General features: G+C 37.7%; 1 protein-coding gene across 2 annotated transcripts in view; it reads right to left on the bottom strand.

Moving 5' to 3' along the window:
• Positions 1–254: 254 nt before the first annotated feature.
• Positions 255–13,071, bottom strand: part of BUB1B (BUB1 mitotic checkpoint serine/threonine kinase B) — a 48,153-nt gene continuing 35,336 nt past the window's right edge. Inside the window, exons 15-23 of one of the 2 annotated variants that reach the window (XM_072808633.1) lie at positions 12,653–12,927; positions 10,491–10,624; positions 10,058–10,198; positions 9,372–9,469; positions 7,322–7,471; positions 5,768–5,910; positions 3,636–3,807; positions 2,638–2,744; positions 255–804 (exon numbers count right to left, since the gene is read on the bottom strand). In XM_072808633.1, the coding sequence (XP_072664734.1) occupies positions 573–804; positions 2,638–2,744; positions 3,636–3,807; positions 5,768–5,910; positions 7,322–7,471; positions 9,372–9,469; positions 10,058–10,198; positions 10,491–10,624; positions 12,653–12,927 (1,452 nt within the window). In that variant the 3' untranslated portion in view covers positions 255–572. Of the gene's footprint in view, positions 805–2,637; positions 2,745–3,635; positions 3,808–5,767; positions 5,911–7,321; positions 7,472–9,371; positions 9,470–10,057; positions 10,202–10,490; positions 10,625–12,652; positions 12,928–13,071 lie in introns of both variants that reach the window. The other variant, XM_072808632.1, reaches the window with a different exon arrangement.

Below are 13,071 nucleotides of genomic sequence, written 5' to 3'. Positions count from 1 at the left end.
ATAGAATCAAAACAATGTTGCCACTTGAAATTTAAGAAAATTTGGCCTTGTAAAAATCATTTTATCTACTTTTAAATCCAGGCCACTTAAATGGAAGGTGAGGAATGGTTGGCTATTTTGACTTGTTATGATTCTATCATGGCAGTTCGATGCCTAGTAAATATATAATTCCACGGTAAAAAGCTCCTGTCTGTGAAATCAGGCCGTTTATTATCTTAGTTGACAAAAAGTACATGAGATGTTAGAAGCACAAATTTAACAAATACTATTTTATTACTTAAAAATACATAATGATCATAAGGGTACATGTCCAAAATTACAAAAGAAAAATGTACAGGAAAAAGTGGAGATAAATGTATTAAAAGACAACAAGGTACCCATTCATATAGAGTCCACTGAGAATAAAACAGTTCTTGTTAGTTAGATAAGGCACAGTGCTATGTAGAAAATGCCAGTTACCTAGAAATATTCCTTTAGTAAAAAGTAGAAATGTATTGGTACTGTATCTAAACATGTCCTGAATTAAATTATAGCATACACAGGTCCAGTGCTCCACAATACAACCATCAGTTTTAGGTAGGAATCTGTGAGAGATCTGTTTGCCCTTCCTGCTGGAAGAGCAAAGCCCCAGGACTGATTAACTTCCCTACCTTCCATAAGGCTTTGTTCAGGTGATTTTGGAATGTGGTGTCAAACACCCCACTCATTGCTGTTCCAAGTTCCCTCAGAACAGACACTGTGGACTCATCACTGGCATTCAGAATCCGCACAAAGAGTTTATTCCACAATTCACCATCTTTTAGCCTAAAAATATATAAAACCATTTCCATCAAAATTAAACATAAAAAAGAATTCTGTATTTAAATTGGAGATACATTTATGCACTAAATGATTTAAGGTAATACCTAGAACTCTAAGGTTAAAGTTCATTCAAGTAGTGCTTTCAAAGCCAGGGTAGAACAACAACAACAACAACAAAAAAAAAAAAAAAAGAGAAAGAGAGAGAGAGACACCTCTGGAGTGGGGAAAGCCATTAATACAATGCATGGAAAGAGACAATCTCTGATCTGAATCTATAAATTTCCGCTGTGTGCTAAGATGCAGCACTGCTCTACAAAAAGAAGAAAAGCGAATTTTCTTCCCCTCCTCTAACTTTCCTAATGTCTAGGTCATTAGAGTGCAGTTATTTTCCTCCTGTCCAGAGTTTTATCATCTTCATAATACTCCAAGGATCCTAAGCTTGACTGAAGTAACTACTGCTTAAGTCTACAATGTTTAACTTTAAAAATTTTTTTTTAACCAGAGAAGCTTCTATTATTAAGGCAGGGTTGTTAGGGAACCCCAGTGACCTTACCTGTTTCTGTTTGGGTTAGACCCACCTAGGACCATAACCACCTGGAGATACCTGAATTTATCCTATAGGTCTTACATTATATTTCAAGCGTATTTCTTATTTTTTAAAAAAATTTTATTTATCTATTCATGAGAGATACAGAGAGAGAGAGAGAGGCAGAAACACAGGCAGAGGGAGAAGCAGGTTCCATGCAGGGAGCCCGATGCAGAACTTGATCCCGGGACTCTGGAATCATGACCTGAGCCGAAGGCATATGCTTGACCACTGAGCCGCCCAGGCGTCCCTAAAGCCTATTTTTAAAGTATGTTTTAGAGAAAAATAAGACTGGCCAAACTCTGAATTAAATAAAGAAAAAATATAATTCATTTGTTGGAAGTAGGGGGAATAGAGAAAGGCTGTTAAATTCTCAACAGTGGTTTTTTTTTCTTCAAGCCAAAGAATATACTGGTAAGTGATAGAGTGGTAAGCTTATTCTAGCTATGATAAGCTAAAGTGGCACATGGGATATTTAATAAGTTTTATGAGTAGGCTTGAGGGAATTCTAAGGTTCTGAGACCAAGCAGCCTTATTAAGACAGCATTTACTTCTCCAAGGAGATTCAGTTCTCTGCTTTGGTTCTATCCATTCATTAAATAAATAGCCTAAAATTAGTATATAATTTTGAAATTTTAATTTTATTCAAGAGATGCTTATTAACTTTGATAACAATAGCTATTAAAAAGAGGTATAAGACTACTATCAATTGGGATCCCTGGGTGGCTCAGTGGTTTAGTGCCTGCCTTTGGCCCAGGGCATGGTCCTAGAGTCCCAGGATCGAGTCCCATGTCAGGCTCCCTGCATGGAGCCTGCTTCTCCCTCTGCCTGTGTCTCTGCCTCTCTCTCTCTCATGAATAAATAAATAAAATATTAAAAAGAAGACTACTATCAATTGATTATAAAATTATTTGTACAAATGGTCCTATTAAAACAAAAAAACAAAAAAAACCCCAAATGGTCCTATTAACACTTCTAGAATGAGAGGCTTCCATACTATAGTTACAGTCACTATGACACATCTAGGTACAGAATGTTGTCCTGGAGTCTGAATAGTTTAATTCTTATTTTTAATTAGCAATTCCTTTGTTCTGCACTAGCTGCTCCATTGATGCTCTGATGAAAAGCATTGAAATCAATGGAATCATGGCATCTGGACTAAGAAAACTAAGGCTGCCCAAGTAGAGGGCACTCAAGAGAAAAAGAAAATTATCTGGACAGGCAAAGACCCTGGAATCACCAATACTTACTCAGAAAGATTTTGGCTAAGTCTCCAGAGGGACCCATCCCAGAAGACCTGTAGATGTTCCTTGAACAACAGTAAATGTGCTAAATCTGCTATACCAAACAGATCTACCTGAAATCACAAAAAGCACCATCAGCTAAAATAAACCTCTGTTACTATCATGGCAATTTATTTATGTAGAAAGTTGAAAGTTATTAGATTATCTAAGTTTATTTTAACATACATTTTAATAGACTGTTCCCTACCCTTACATAAAAGGAGAAGCTCCCTAAAGCAGTGATCAATAGAACTAACTCTCAGAAGTATCCTTAAGAACAAAAGAACGTAAAAGGAGAAGCTCCCTAAAGAAGTGATCAATAAAACTAACTCTCAGAAGTACCCTTAAGAACCTAAAAGATTAGGTTCACATCACCTAAAGATGTGAACAAAATTATCCTGAAGAACAAAAATATCTGACCTGTCAAATTCAAATTTGTAGACCTACTGAATGTACATGGACTCTACCTGTGATCTACATGGTCCACATGGCCAGTTCAAGTTCATGCTACATATTCAATCAGCAAATGCCAAATGTCCAGAGATGAGTCAGAAGGGATTTTGTATCTAATGCTACCATATAAAGCACTTTACACTTGTAATATCTTTTATATACATTATTTCATTTAATCCTCACAAATCTGATATACACAGAGCAGATTGTTATCCTTATTTTGCAAAGATTACAGAAAATTACTTATAAAAGACCACACAGATTAGTGACAGAAATGGCCCTGACACTTAGGTTACTGAGTTAGCCACGTGTCCACACGTGTATGTGTATAGTCTTCAATGTTGTGACAGAAAAATGGTAGTACATTTTGCTTGACTTGGTGATATTTGAAAACTAGGTCATCTATTCCAGGGGAGACAATTATCAGTAAATACCAGCTTTCGAGGCTTATCCATATGAGAGAGAGATTAAGAAACCCTCTCCATATTTGCTCATGCTGGTTTTACACTTACCTGGTAGGGAGAAGAACAGTTGGCCAGGATCTTTTGTCCTTCCAGGATTTGTACAGTCCGAAAGCCGCTGAGGATAAAAACATCTAGCTGCGCCCTAAGGTCGACACTGTAGGAAAAGTCCACTATCTTCAAAGCTTGATCGTTCTTATTATAATCATAGAGATCGTAGATTCTAAGCCCAGGTTTAAGAGAAAGAGATAATAAAAATAGGCCATGAAAGAAGCTGCAGAGCCGCTCTTTAAAAAAAAAAAAAAAGAAAGAAAGAAAAAACAACAAAAAAAGACTGCAGGTGTGTCTTAGCTATGCCAACAGCTCCCTCCAGTGGTCAGCTATGAAAATGCTCCTGTAAGAGCAGTGGCAGTGTCCACCTAAGTGGGGAATGTTGAGATTAGTCTAGTGACACAATCTAAACCATTATGTATAGCCACCACAGAACATTTATCATATTATATTTTTTATAGAAAATAAGTACTGGAAGTAGAGTCTAAGCCTAGACACATTAACACAGTAGCAATGATTTACACACTGATGAGAATTATGGAAGAAATTTAAGCTTTTACAGTCATAGCCTTTCCTGTTCACTACGATAGATTAGGCTTTCCAAGTGTCATTCAGATTCCTCTTTCTCAGAGTTTAACTGAAACAACATACGCTTGTTTTTGAGAAAGCTGCCACCTATACTGTACACTATTCTGTTTTTATTAAACTAACACCATATTATCTCTTACTCTTAGTTATAATTCCAACTGTTATTTACTAACCTCCCCAAAACAAACAAAAGAAAACCTAGTAATACTAATTCACTATTAATTATATTTTCCGGGATCCCTGGGTGGCGCAGCGGTTTGGCGCCTGCCTTTGGCCCAGGGCGCGATCCTGGAGACCCGGGATCGAGTCCCACGTCGGGCTCTCGGTGCATGGAACCTGCCTATCCCTCTGCCTGTGTCTCTGCCTCTCTCTCTCTCTCTCTCTGTGACTATCATAAATAAAAAAAAATTATATTTTCCTTGGGTTTATCTATTCCATATGATAAAGCTACTCTCCAAAGAGATATATAATGGAGGGCAGGTGATGTAATGAGCACTGGGTATTATATAAGATCAGTGAATCACTGACCTCACCTCTGAAATAAATAATACAATGTTAACTAACTGAATTTAAATTGAAAAACAAAAAACAAAAAAAAAAGAACAGCCCAGGTGGCTCAGCAGTTTAGTGCCGACTTCAGCCCAGGGCGTGATCCGGGAGACCCAAGATCGAGTCCCATGTCAGGCTCCCTGCATGAAGCCTGCTTCTCCCTCTGCCTATGTCTGCCTCTCTCTCTCTCTCTCTGTGTCTATCATGAATAAATAAATACATAAATCTTTTAAAAAATTAAAAAAATAATAAAAACAAACATATAACTTTATGTGAGAAAAGAATGAATTATTTTTGTTTTCCTTTTGTCTCTGCTTTCCTCAGTTCCCTCAAATCCTTGATTAGTATCAGTGATAGATGCCATGATTTTAAATATAGGTTTTGACTAATCCCATCACATACAGCACAGAATGATATATTTTCTTTAAAATTTACAATTGCTCCCATTTTTCCTTAGCACAAAATATAACATTTGTGGCCATCATAAAACTATGTATTTCCTGCTCCTGTGTTCACCCCTTGAATCTGACAGCTAAACTGAGTTTAATTTGAACACTAAGCCACTTTCCTTGGCATAGTGTGCATTTGCTCTCTGGTTTAGCCACTTCTCTCAGCAGTTACTTCAATTTGGCCTGACTTCAGTTTTTAAACTGAGTAGTGCCTCCATATTGCTAGAACCTCACTAAATCTGCACTAGCCCCACTCAAAGAAAGACTACACATTCTACTTCACATTCCTCCAAATATTCATATTTTATATCTCTTCTTGCCAGGAATCATCACAATACTCAGAGTGGTTAGTTTTTTTTCTATTTCCTCAATGTATTTTTTAAAATTCTTTTAAACTATTCCCCTTGATTACTGACTTTTATATAGCAAATACTTTAACATACAGTGTTCCTCAATATGATATTTAACAAGAGGCAAAAGGAAATGGAAACTATTCATATTTTAAGAGAAAGTTGACAGAATTATAAGAGAATGAAAAGGACCAACCCGTTTCTAAGAATCAGACTCCTTGGACTCAAGTCACCATGGACTATTTCTGCTCTGTGTAATTTCTCCACTATTGTCAAAAGGTTATAAATAACCAACACTATTATTTCATGGGTAATAAGTTCACCGTGTTGAAGAAGATCCTGGAAACAAAAGGACAGAAAATTCACTATTTCTTAAGTTGGGGTGACTGTACTTACACTCAGTACCTTGCCATCTGCTGCTCTGTACTCCTCGTTGTTCTCTACCAGGATGTGGGCTCTTTCATAGGTTGGGTCTTTGTCCCATTTCTAACAACATTGCTCTCCTATAAGACTATAAGGATTTAATGAAATAATGGATGAAGAACTTCAAGGATTAGCTAGGCCCATAATAGGTGCTCTATAAATGGCAGTTTCAAAATACCCTCATTCCAACCATTTTAGAGATTTTTTTTTTTTCATTTTAGAGATTTTATATTACCATCAAAATATGCAACAAACCTTTTCTAAAAAAATATTTAAATTCAATTTGCCAATATATAGTGTAACACCTAGCACTCATCTCATCAAGTGCCCTCCTTAGTGCCTGTCACCCAGTTACCCCATCCCCCACCCACCTCCCTCAACAAAACTTTTTTTTTTTTAATTTTTTTTTTCATTATTTATGATAGTCACACACAGAGAGAGAGAGAGAGAGGCAGAGACATAGGCAGAGGGAGAAGCAGGCTCCATGCACCGGGAGCCTGACGTGGGATTCGATCCCGGGTCTCCAGGATCGTGCCCTGGGCCAAAGGCAGGCGCTAAACCGCTGCGCCACCCAGGGATCCCAACAAAACTTTCTTAAGAACATTCCAGGGGTTCTTGGGTAGCTCAGTCAGTTGAGCGACCAACTCTTGGCTTTGGCTGGGGTCATGATCTCAGGGTCTTAGGATCAAGCCCTGAGTTGGACTCTGTGCTCAGCATGGAGTCTGTTCTACTTCCTCCCCCTCTGCTCCTCCCTCTCCTTGGTGTGCTCTCTCTGAAATAGACAAATCTTAAAAAAATAAAAAAGTAAAGAAAAATTATACGACACACTAAAAGGCAAAAAACATAATTTGGAAGACATAGAGCAAGTATCAAAACCAAACATAGAAAGAATATTGGAATTATCACACCAGGAATTTAAAATAAGAGTGGCCATGAGCTGATAATGATCATAGTTAAATGAGCAGGTCATTGGATAATTCTGGTTTTTGTCTATGTTTGAAATTGACATAATAGGGGTGCCCAGCTGGCTCAGTCAGTAGAGTGTGTGACTCTTGGTCTCAGGGTCATGAGTTTGAGCCCCATATCGTGTGTAGAGATTATGTAAATAAATAAATCTTTAAAAAAAAGAAAAGACAATTGACATAATAAGTTAAAAGTTTTTGATCAAAACAACTTGGGAAAGGAAAATGATCAATGTTTTTAGTTTATAGTTTAATTGGTCTATTTCTAGAAGATTAACAGGAATTTTGCACTAACTTCCTTTGCCAAATGGAGCACAAATCTCTACTTAAGGACTTTAAATGATATGCCTTCATATTATTCAAACCTGAAGCGTGAAGCAGTTTATATATTGGTGCCAAACAATACAACCATCTTGGTATTGGTAACAGCTGCACAAATGATCATATTCCTCCTTTAAACGTTCCTTTAACTTGAAGTTGATATAAAAGTCCCATGGGACAGGTTCAGATGATACCTGTAAGAAATTTTAAAAAATAAGAGCTATTAGAATCTCTGGTTATGGTTGATAGATTAAAAACATTCCCTCTAGCCTTTGTGATACCCCAACAGAAATAATAGTAAAGGAATGTTTTAAAAGTCATAATTCTCTAATAAAAAACACAGCAGCAACAAATTCCAGAAGCTGAAAAGAGGACAGTAAGAGTTAACAATCCACTTAGACTCGAGGAAAGCTGATTCTAGCAGTGGAGAAAGCTGAGAGCAACCAAATTTATGCTACAGGATCATCTCCCCACAGTATAAAACTGATGGCACCAAATACCTAGAGAAGTAAGGGTAGAGATAGAGCGAACACAGGTGTGGTTGAACTCTATTAATGAGGAAGTTAAACACACATTCCCCTGCTACTCCTAAAGCCCAGCCTAATAACTGCCTCTCCTGTAAACCAAAAGTTTACCCCTAGAGAGCATAACACAGGAGAGCTCTGGGCTAGAGGTCACTAGACACTGTTAAGAGGGCAGGGGGAATTAAATGCTAAGATGTACCTGTCAGCCCACACACTCTCCAGACTAATTTTCCCATTCAGCTTTCAGAAGCTAGTAGCCAGGATTACAAGCTCCAGGCAGGATATTAGAAGTTTTCTCTGAAGGATCTGATTAGGTCAAAGAAAAAGACCTCAAGGATTGAAGCATTTTATTGAATGGCCAAGCAAGATCTTCTTACAGTGAGGCCCAACAGCTGTCAAGGTCCTATATACACAGAGCTTTCAATTAGCTTTCAGAGTCCCACACTTAAATATGAATAGAGTGTCAAAGACTTGAAGAAAACAGTTCAAAACAGACAAAAGGAAACAGATATGCAAGGAGAAAAATATTTAAAACATCATAAATATACTCAGAGAAATAAAGAACATTTCATCTTTGAAATGAAGAGCAAAATGTCATAAAGAAGAAAATTCTGAGGCAGCCCAGATGGCTCAGCGGTTTAGCACCGCCTTCGGCCCAGGGCGTGATCCTAGAGACCCGGGATAGAGTCCCACGTCAGGCTCCCTGCATGGAGCCTGCTTCTCCTTCTGCCTTGTGTCTCTGCCTCTCTTTCTCTCGCTGTGTGTGTCTCTCATGAATAAATAAATAAAATCTTAAAAAAAAAAAATTCTAAGGAAGAAAAGTTTTGAATCTAGAATTCTAATATCCAGCCAAACTACCAATCAAGTAAAGATGAGGGATAAAAAATTTTCTGACATGAAAGTTTTCAAATTTATGTTCCATGCATCCTTTTCTCAGGAGATTTAAACCAAAAAAGAAATAAAAATGGGGCAGCCCGGGTGGCTCAGTTGTTTAGTGCCACCTTCAGCCCAGGGCGTGATCCTGGGATCGAGTCCCGCGTCGGGCTCCAGCATGGAGCGTGCTTCTCCCTCTGCCTGTGTCTCTGTCTCTCTCTCTGTCTCTTATGAATAAATAAATAAATAAAATCTTAAAAAAAAAAAAGAAAAAGAAATAAAAATGGGAGCCAATATTACAGGGCATCCAATATAAAAAAGAGGTAATGTGATTCTCTAGGATAATGGTGAATGTTAATGTCAAAGTCATACTGTGTGTGTGTGTCAATGTCAAGCCCAGAATATAATTTGTCCAGATTGGAGCAGGCCAGAAAATTTCAGGATATTTCCTCAAAAAAGACAGAATGGATAGAATATTTAGTTTGGAAAAAAGAGGAGATTTACACAACTGCCTCTCATTTTTGATATCTGATCCTGGCACATATGCTGAGTGATTTTTTTTATGTCTTACCGACTTTTCCATCAGGAAACTTATGGACTATTCATAGGATTTGGCAGTACCACGGGCCATGGTTACGGCTTCAACCCACATTATTTTTTTTACAAGGTAATTGAAATGACAAAGAATCAGTCCCACCTTTATTATGGTTAACTCTGCAGAGTTTCTTGGTGTCACCCAGAATAACTTGTAATCTTCACATATTAGGTATTGTTTAATGCAATAATCTTCATTACCTGTAAAGAAGGTTTGATTCGACTTAAAAATCACTGAGTATGAAAAAATAAATAAATAAATATAAATAAATAAAATAAAAATCACTGAGTATGTATAGCGCCTTAGCTTTTACTTCCCGGTTTAAGGGCTAATAGTACTTTATATTTGCCAATCAGCAGCCAGTTACAATACTTTTCAAAATCATTTGTTAAAAGTGAAAGAGGGGAAGACAGAATCCATATTGTTACTGGGACATGAACTTACTGTGTCAATCTCTGTAATGCTGTTTCTTTTTTTTTTTTTTTTTATAATGCTGTTTCTTTCTTCCTTTTCTTATACTGAGAATATACTTTTCTTCCTTTTTTTTATACTGAGTTTGTTTTTTGTTTTAATTAAGTAAACTCTACTCCTAATGTGGGGTTCAAACTTACAACCCTGAGATCAAGAGTCACATGCTCTACTGACTGAGCCAGCCAGGTGACCCTATAATGCTGTTTCTTATAATCTAAAAATATTTACTGTGCTCAAGAATTAAGCTCAAGTACAAATAATCACTTAACTTGTATTCTGTCCTATAAAAAAACACCGTGTGTTCAATTGATACTTACTCAATTCAATTTCCTTTTCTATTTCCAAATTAGGCATTGGTTTATCTTCTATAAAAAACTCTGCAGAGGCCCTCAGCTCCAAGAGAGAGTTTAGTAGTTGTCTGCGATACTGTGGACACCAAGGTGACTGAGTAGGGTTGTCTGCTGAGGGGGAAAAGGTTGAAAAACAAAACCCATTACCCACAAACCCTAATATGGGTGTTATAAAAGGGAGAAGAAAAAACACAGTATTTGCACAATCAACAGAGCTAACCTAACACCACTCATCTAACTCAGGTCTTTATGTGTTCACTTAATACTGATTCATTCTAGAAATTTCACAATTTATGGCAACTTTTCTACAGAGAAAAACATATAGCTCAGTTTGCTGAGATAAGTAAGTGTTCACTAGACATGGTAGAGGTTTGCTTACAAGTGGTATGCAGGAAGTTACCTGAAGTTTCATTAGTAAGCTCCAGTTTTTCAGGAATTTGAAGACATTTGATGGAGGAAGAACTTGTAACTGAGGCAGAAGACCCAGAGAACCCTGAGGAGTGTGTGGCTTCACGGCTGTCTTCAATAATTGGGCTGAAAGAACCACAAATGAGTCAGTCCTCATAGGGAGAATAGATATGACCTTACCTTTGTTATTTTATTTAATATTCATTAGTCTAATTTTCAAAGTCCATTATTTTCCTGAAATACAGATTCATAATCAGAATTTAGATGACTTTATCCACCCTGGTTGATAAGCAATGCTCAGCATTAGATTTTCTAAATTATGCTTTATTTATCTAATCTACAGCAAATGCCTAATCTACGTCTATTCTAAACTACTGAGAAACACTAAGATACTTGTTTCTTGTTTATCTCTTCTATAGACTTTTTTTTATTAAGAAAAGGTTGGGACGCCTGGATGGCTCAGTTGGTTAAGCATCTGCCTTCTGCTCGGGTCATGATCCTGGGGTTCAGGGACCAAACCCTGCATCGGGCTCCCTGCCCAGCAGGGAGTCTGCTTCTCCCTCTCCCTGCCGCTCCCCCTGCTTATGCTCTCTTGCTCTGTCAAATGGATGGATAAAATCTTAAAAACAAATTTTTTTCAAAAATAAAGGGAAACCCAAATCACTCAAGGTGAATACATGCTAGCAAAGGTGATAGAAAGTTTGTTGGACAACAATTTGAAAATGTAGTTTTAAAAGCACAAATTGGCAAATTAAAGAATATTACTAAAACCAAAATTGTTTGTTTAAATTAGCTAACTTTTAAATATAGATAGATCAGGGCACCTGGGTAGCTCAGTGGTTAAGCGTCTGCCTTTGGCTCAGGTCATGATCCCGGGGTCTTGGGATCAAGTTCCATATCGGGCTCCCTGCAGGGAGTCTGCTTCTCCCTCTGCCTGTGTCTCTGCCTCTCTGTGTCTCTCATGAATAAATAAGTCATAAATAAATAAATAAATAAATAAATAAATAAATAAATAAATAAATAAGATAGATCATAAGGCTTAGTCTTTGATTCTCTATGCCATTCCTCCATACCATTTTTTTTCTTTTTTTTTTTTTTAAATTCATGAGAGACACACAGAGAGACGCAGACATAGGCAGAGGGAGAAGCAGGCTCCCTGTGGGGAGCCCAATGTGGGACTTGATCCCCAGACTAGGATCACAACCTGAGCCAAAGGCAGACGCTCAACCACTGAGCCACCCAGGCATCCCCCTTCATACCATTCTTTTTTTTTTTTTTTAATTTTTTAAAAAATTTTTATTTATTTATGATAGTCACAGAGAGAGAGAGAGAGAGGCAGAGACATAGCAGAGGGAGAAGCAGGCTCCATGCACCGGGAGCCCGACGTGGGATTTGATCCTGGGTCTCCAGAATCGCGCCCTGGGCCAAAGGCAGGCGCCAAACCGCTGTGCCACCCAGGGATCCCTATACCATTCTTTATTCATTTCCACCTCTCCATTAAAAGATACTTTAAAAAAAAATATTTATTTATTTATTTATTTATTTATTTATTTATTTATTTATTTGAGAGAGAGAGAGAGAGAGAGAGAGAGAGACAGCAAGAACAGGAAGAGGGGCAGAGGGAGAGAGAGAATCTCAGGTAGACTCTACACTAAGCACAGAGCCCAACGCAGGGCTTAATCTCACAACCCTGAGATCATGACCTGAGCCGCAATCAAGAGTCCGATGCTTAACCAACTGAGCCACCCAGGTGCCCCTAAAAGATACTTTTTAAAAAGTACATTTCCAGTTGCCTATCTAAAGTTAGTGTCAAGCTATTCTCCCATTATTTAGAACTTAATATTAAAGGAAAAACAAAATGCTTCCTGTCTCTCCATTAGGTAGGTATACTTTGCCAAGTTTTCTCAAAGACATCAGAATCCTCCTGGGGCTTTCAGTCTCAGAACCATCAAAATTTACTTATTCTAACCCTCATATTCAAATCAATTACCAAAGCCCACCACCACTTTATCAGGGGGAGTCCTACTGTCATGTAAAGCACTTAACACAGTATCTGGCAGTTAGTGAGAGCTTGATAAATGATCACTCTAACTGACAAGCACGCACAGAATACGAGATCACTCAATCTGGTTTATGCAACCTACAATCAATCACCTGAGTTTCTTGATGCTGAGAGCTGGATTGTAGATGGTGCCATAAGCAGTCTGCTGGTCCTCAGAGATCTTCACATCTAGATCCTCCTCCTGCAGCAGTCTCTCAGGATCAGAAGGGAGATCCTTCAAGGACATTATCTCATGAAAAGGAGTGGATACAAAACGAGCTGCTCTAGCGAAGTCACAAGTGTCTTCTGGGTTAGGACATATAGTTACATTCCTGAAACCTGTGATAATAGCATCCTCACTCAAGGGCTCAATTCCTGTAAATTCATCCTGAAATAAAAACCCCATAAAGTTTAGCTGAAATATTTCAGTGAGCACATGGAGGGACTATCTTTTTTACTTAGAGAGACAGACATCAGATAAGTGATTTTCAACACAGCGTATTAGAATCTCTAGAAAAGATAATATAAAAAA

The sequence above is a fragment of the Canis lupus genome, chromosome 32, assembly GCF_048164855.1.
Source record: "Canis lupus baileyi chromosome 32, mCanLup2.hap1, whole genome shotgun sequence".
NCBI lineage: Eukaryota > Metazoa > Chordata > Mammalia > Carnivora > Canidae > Canis > Canis lupus.
This window is presented reverse-complemented; position numbering and strand designations above follow the sequence as displayed.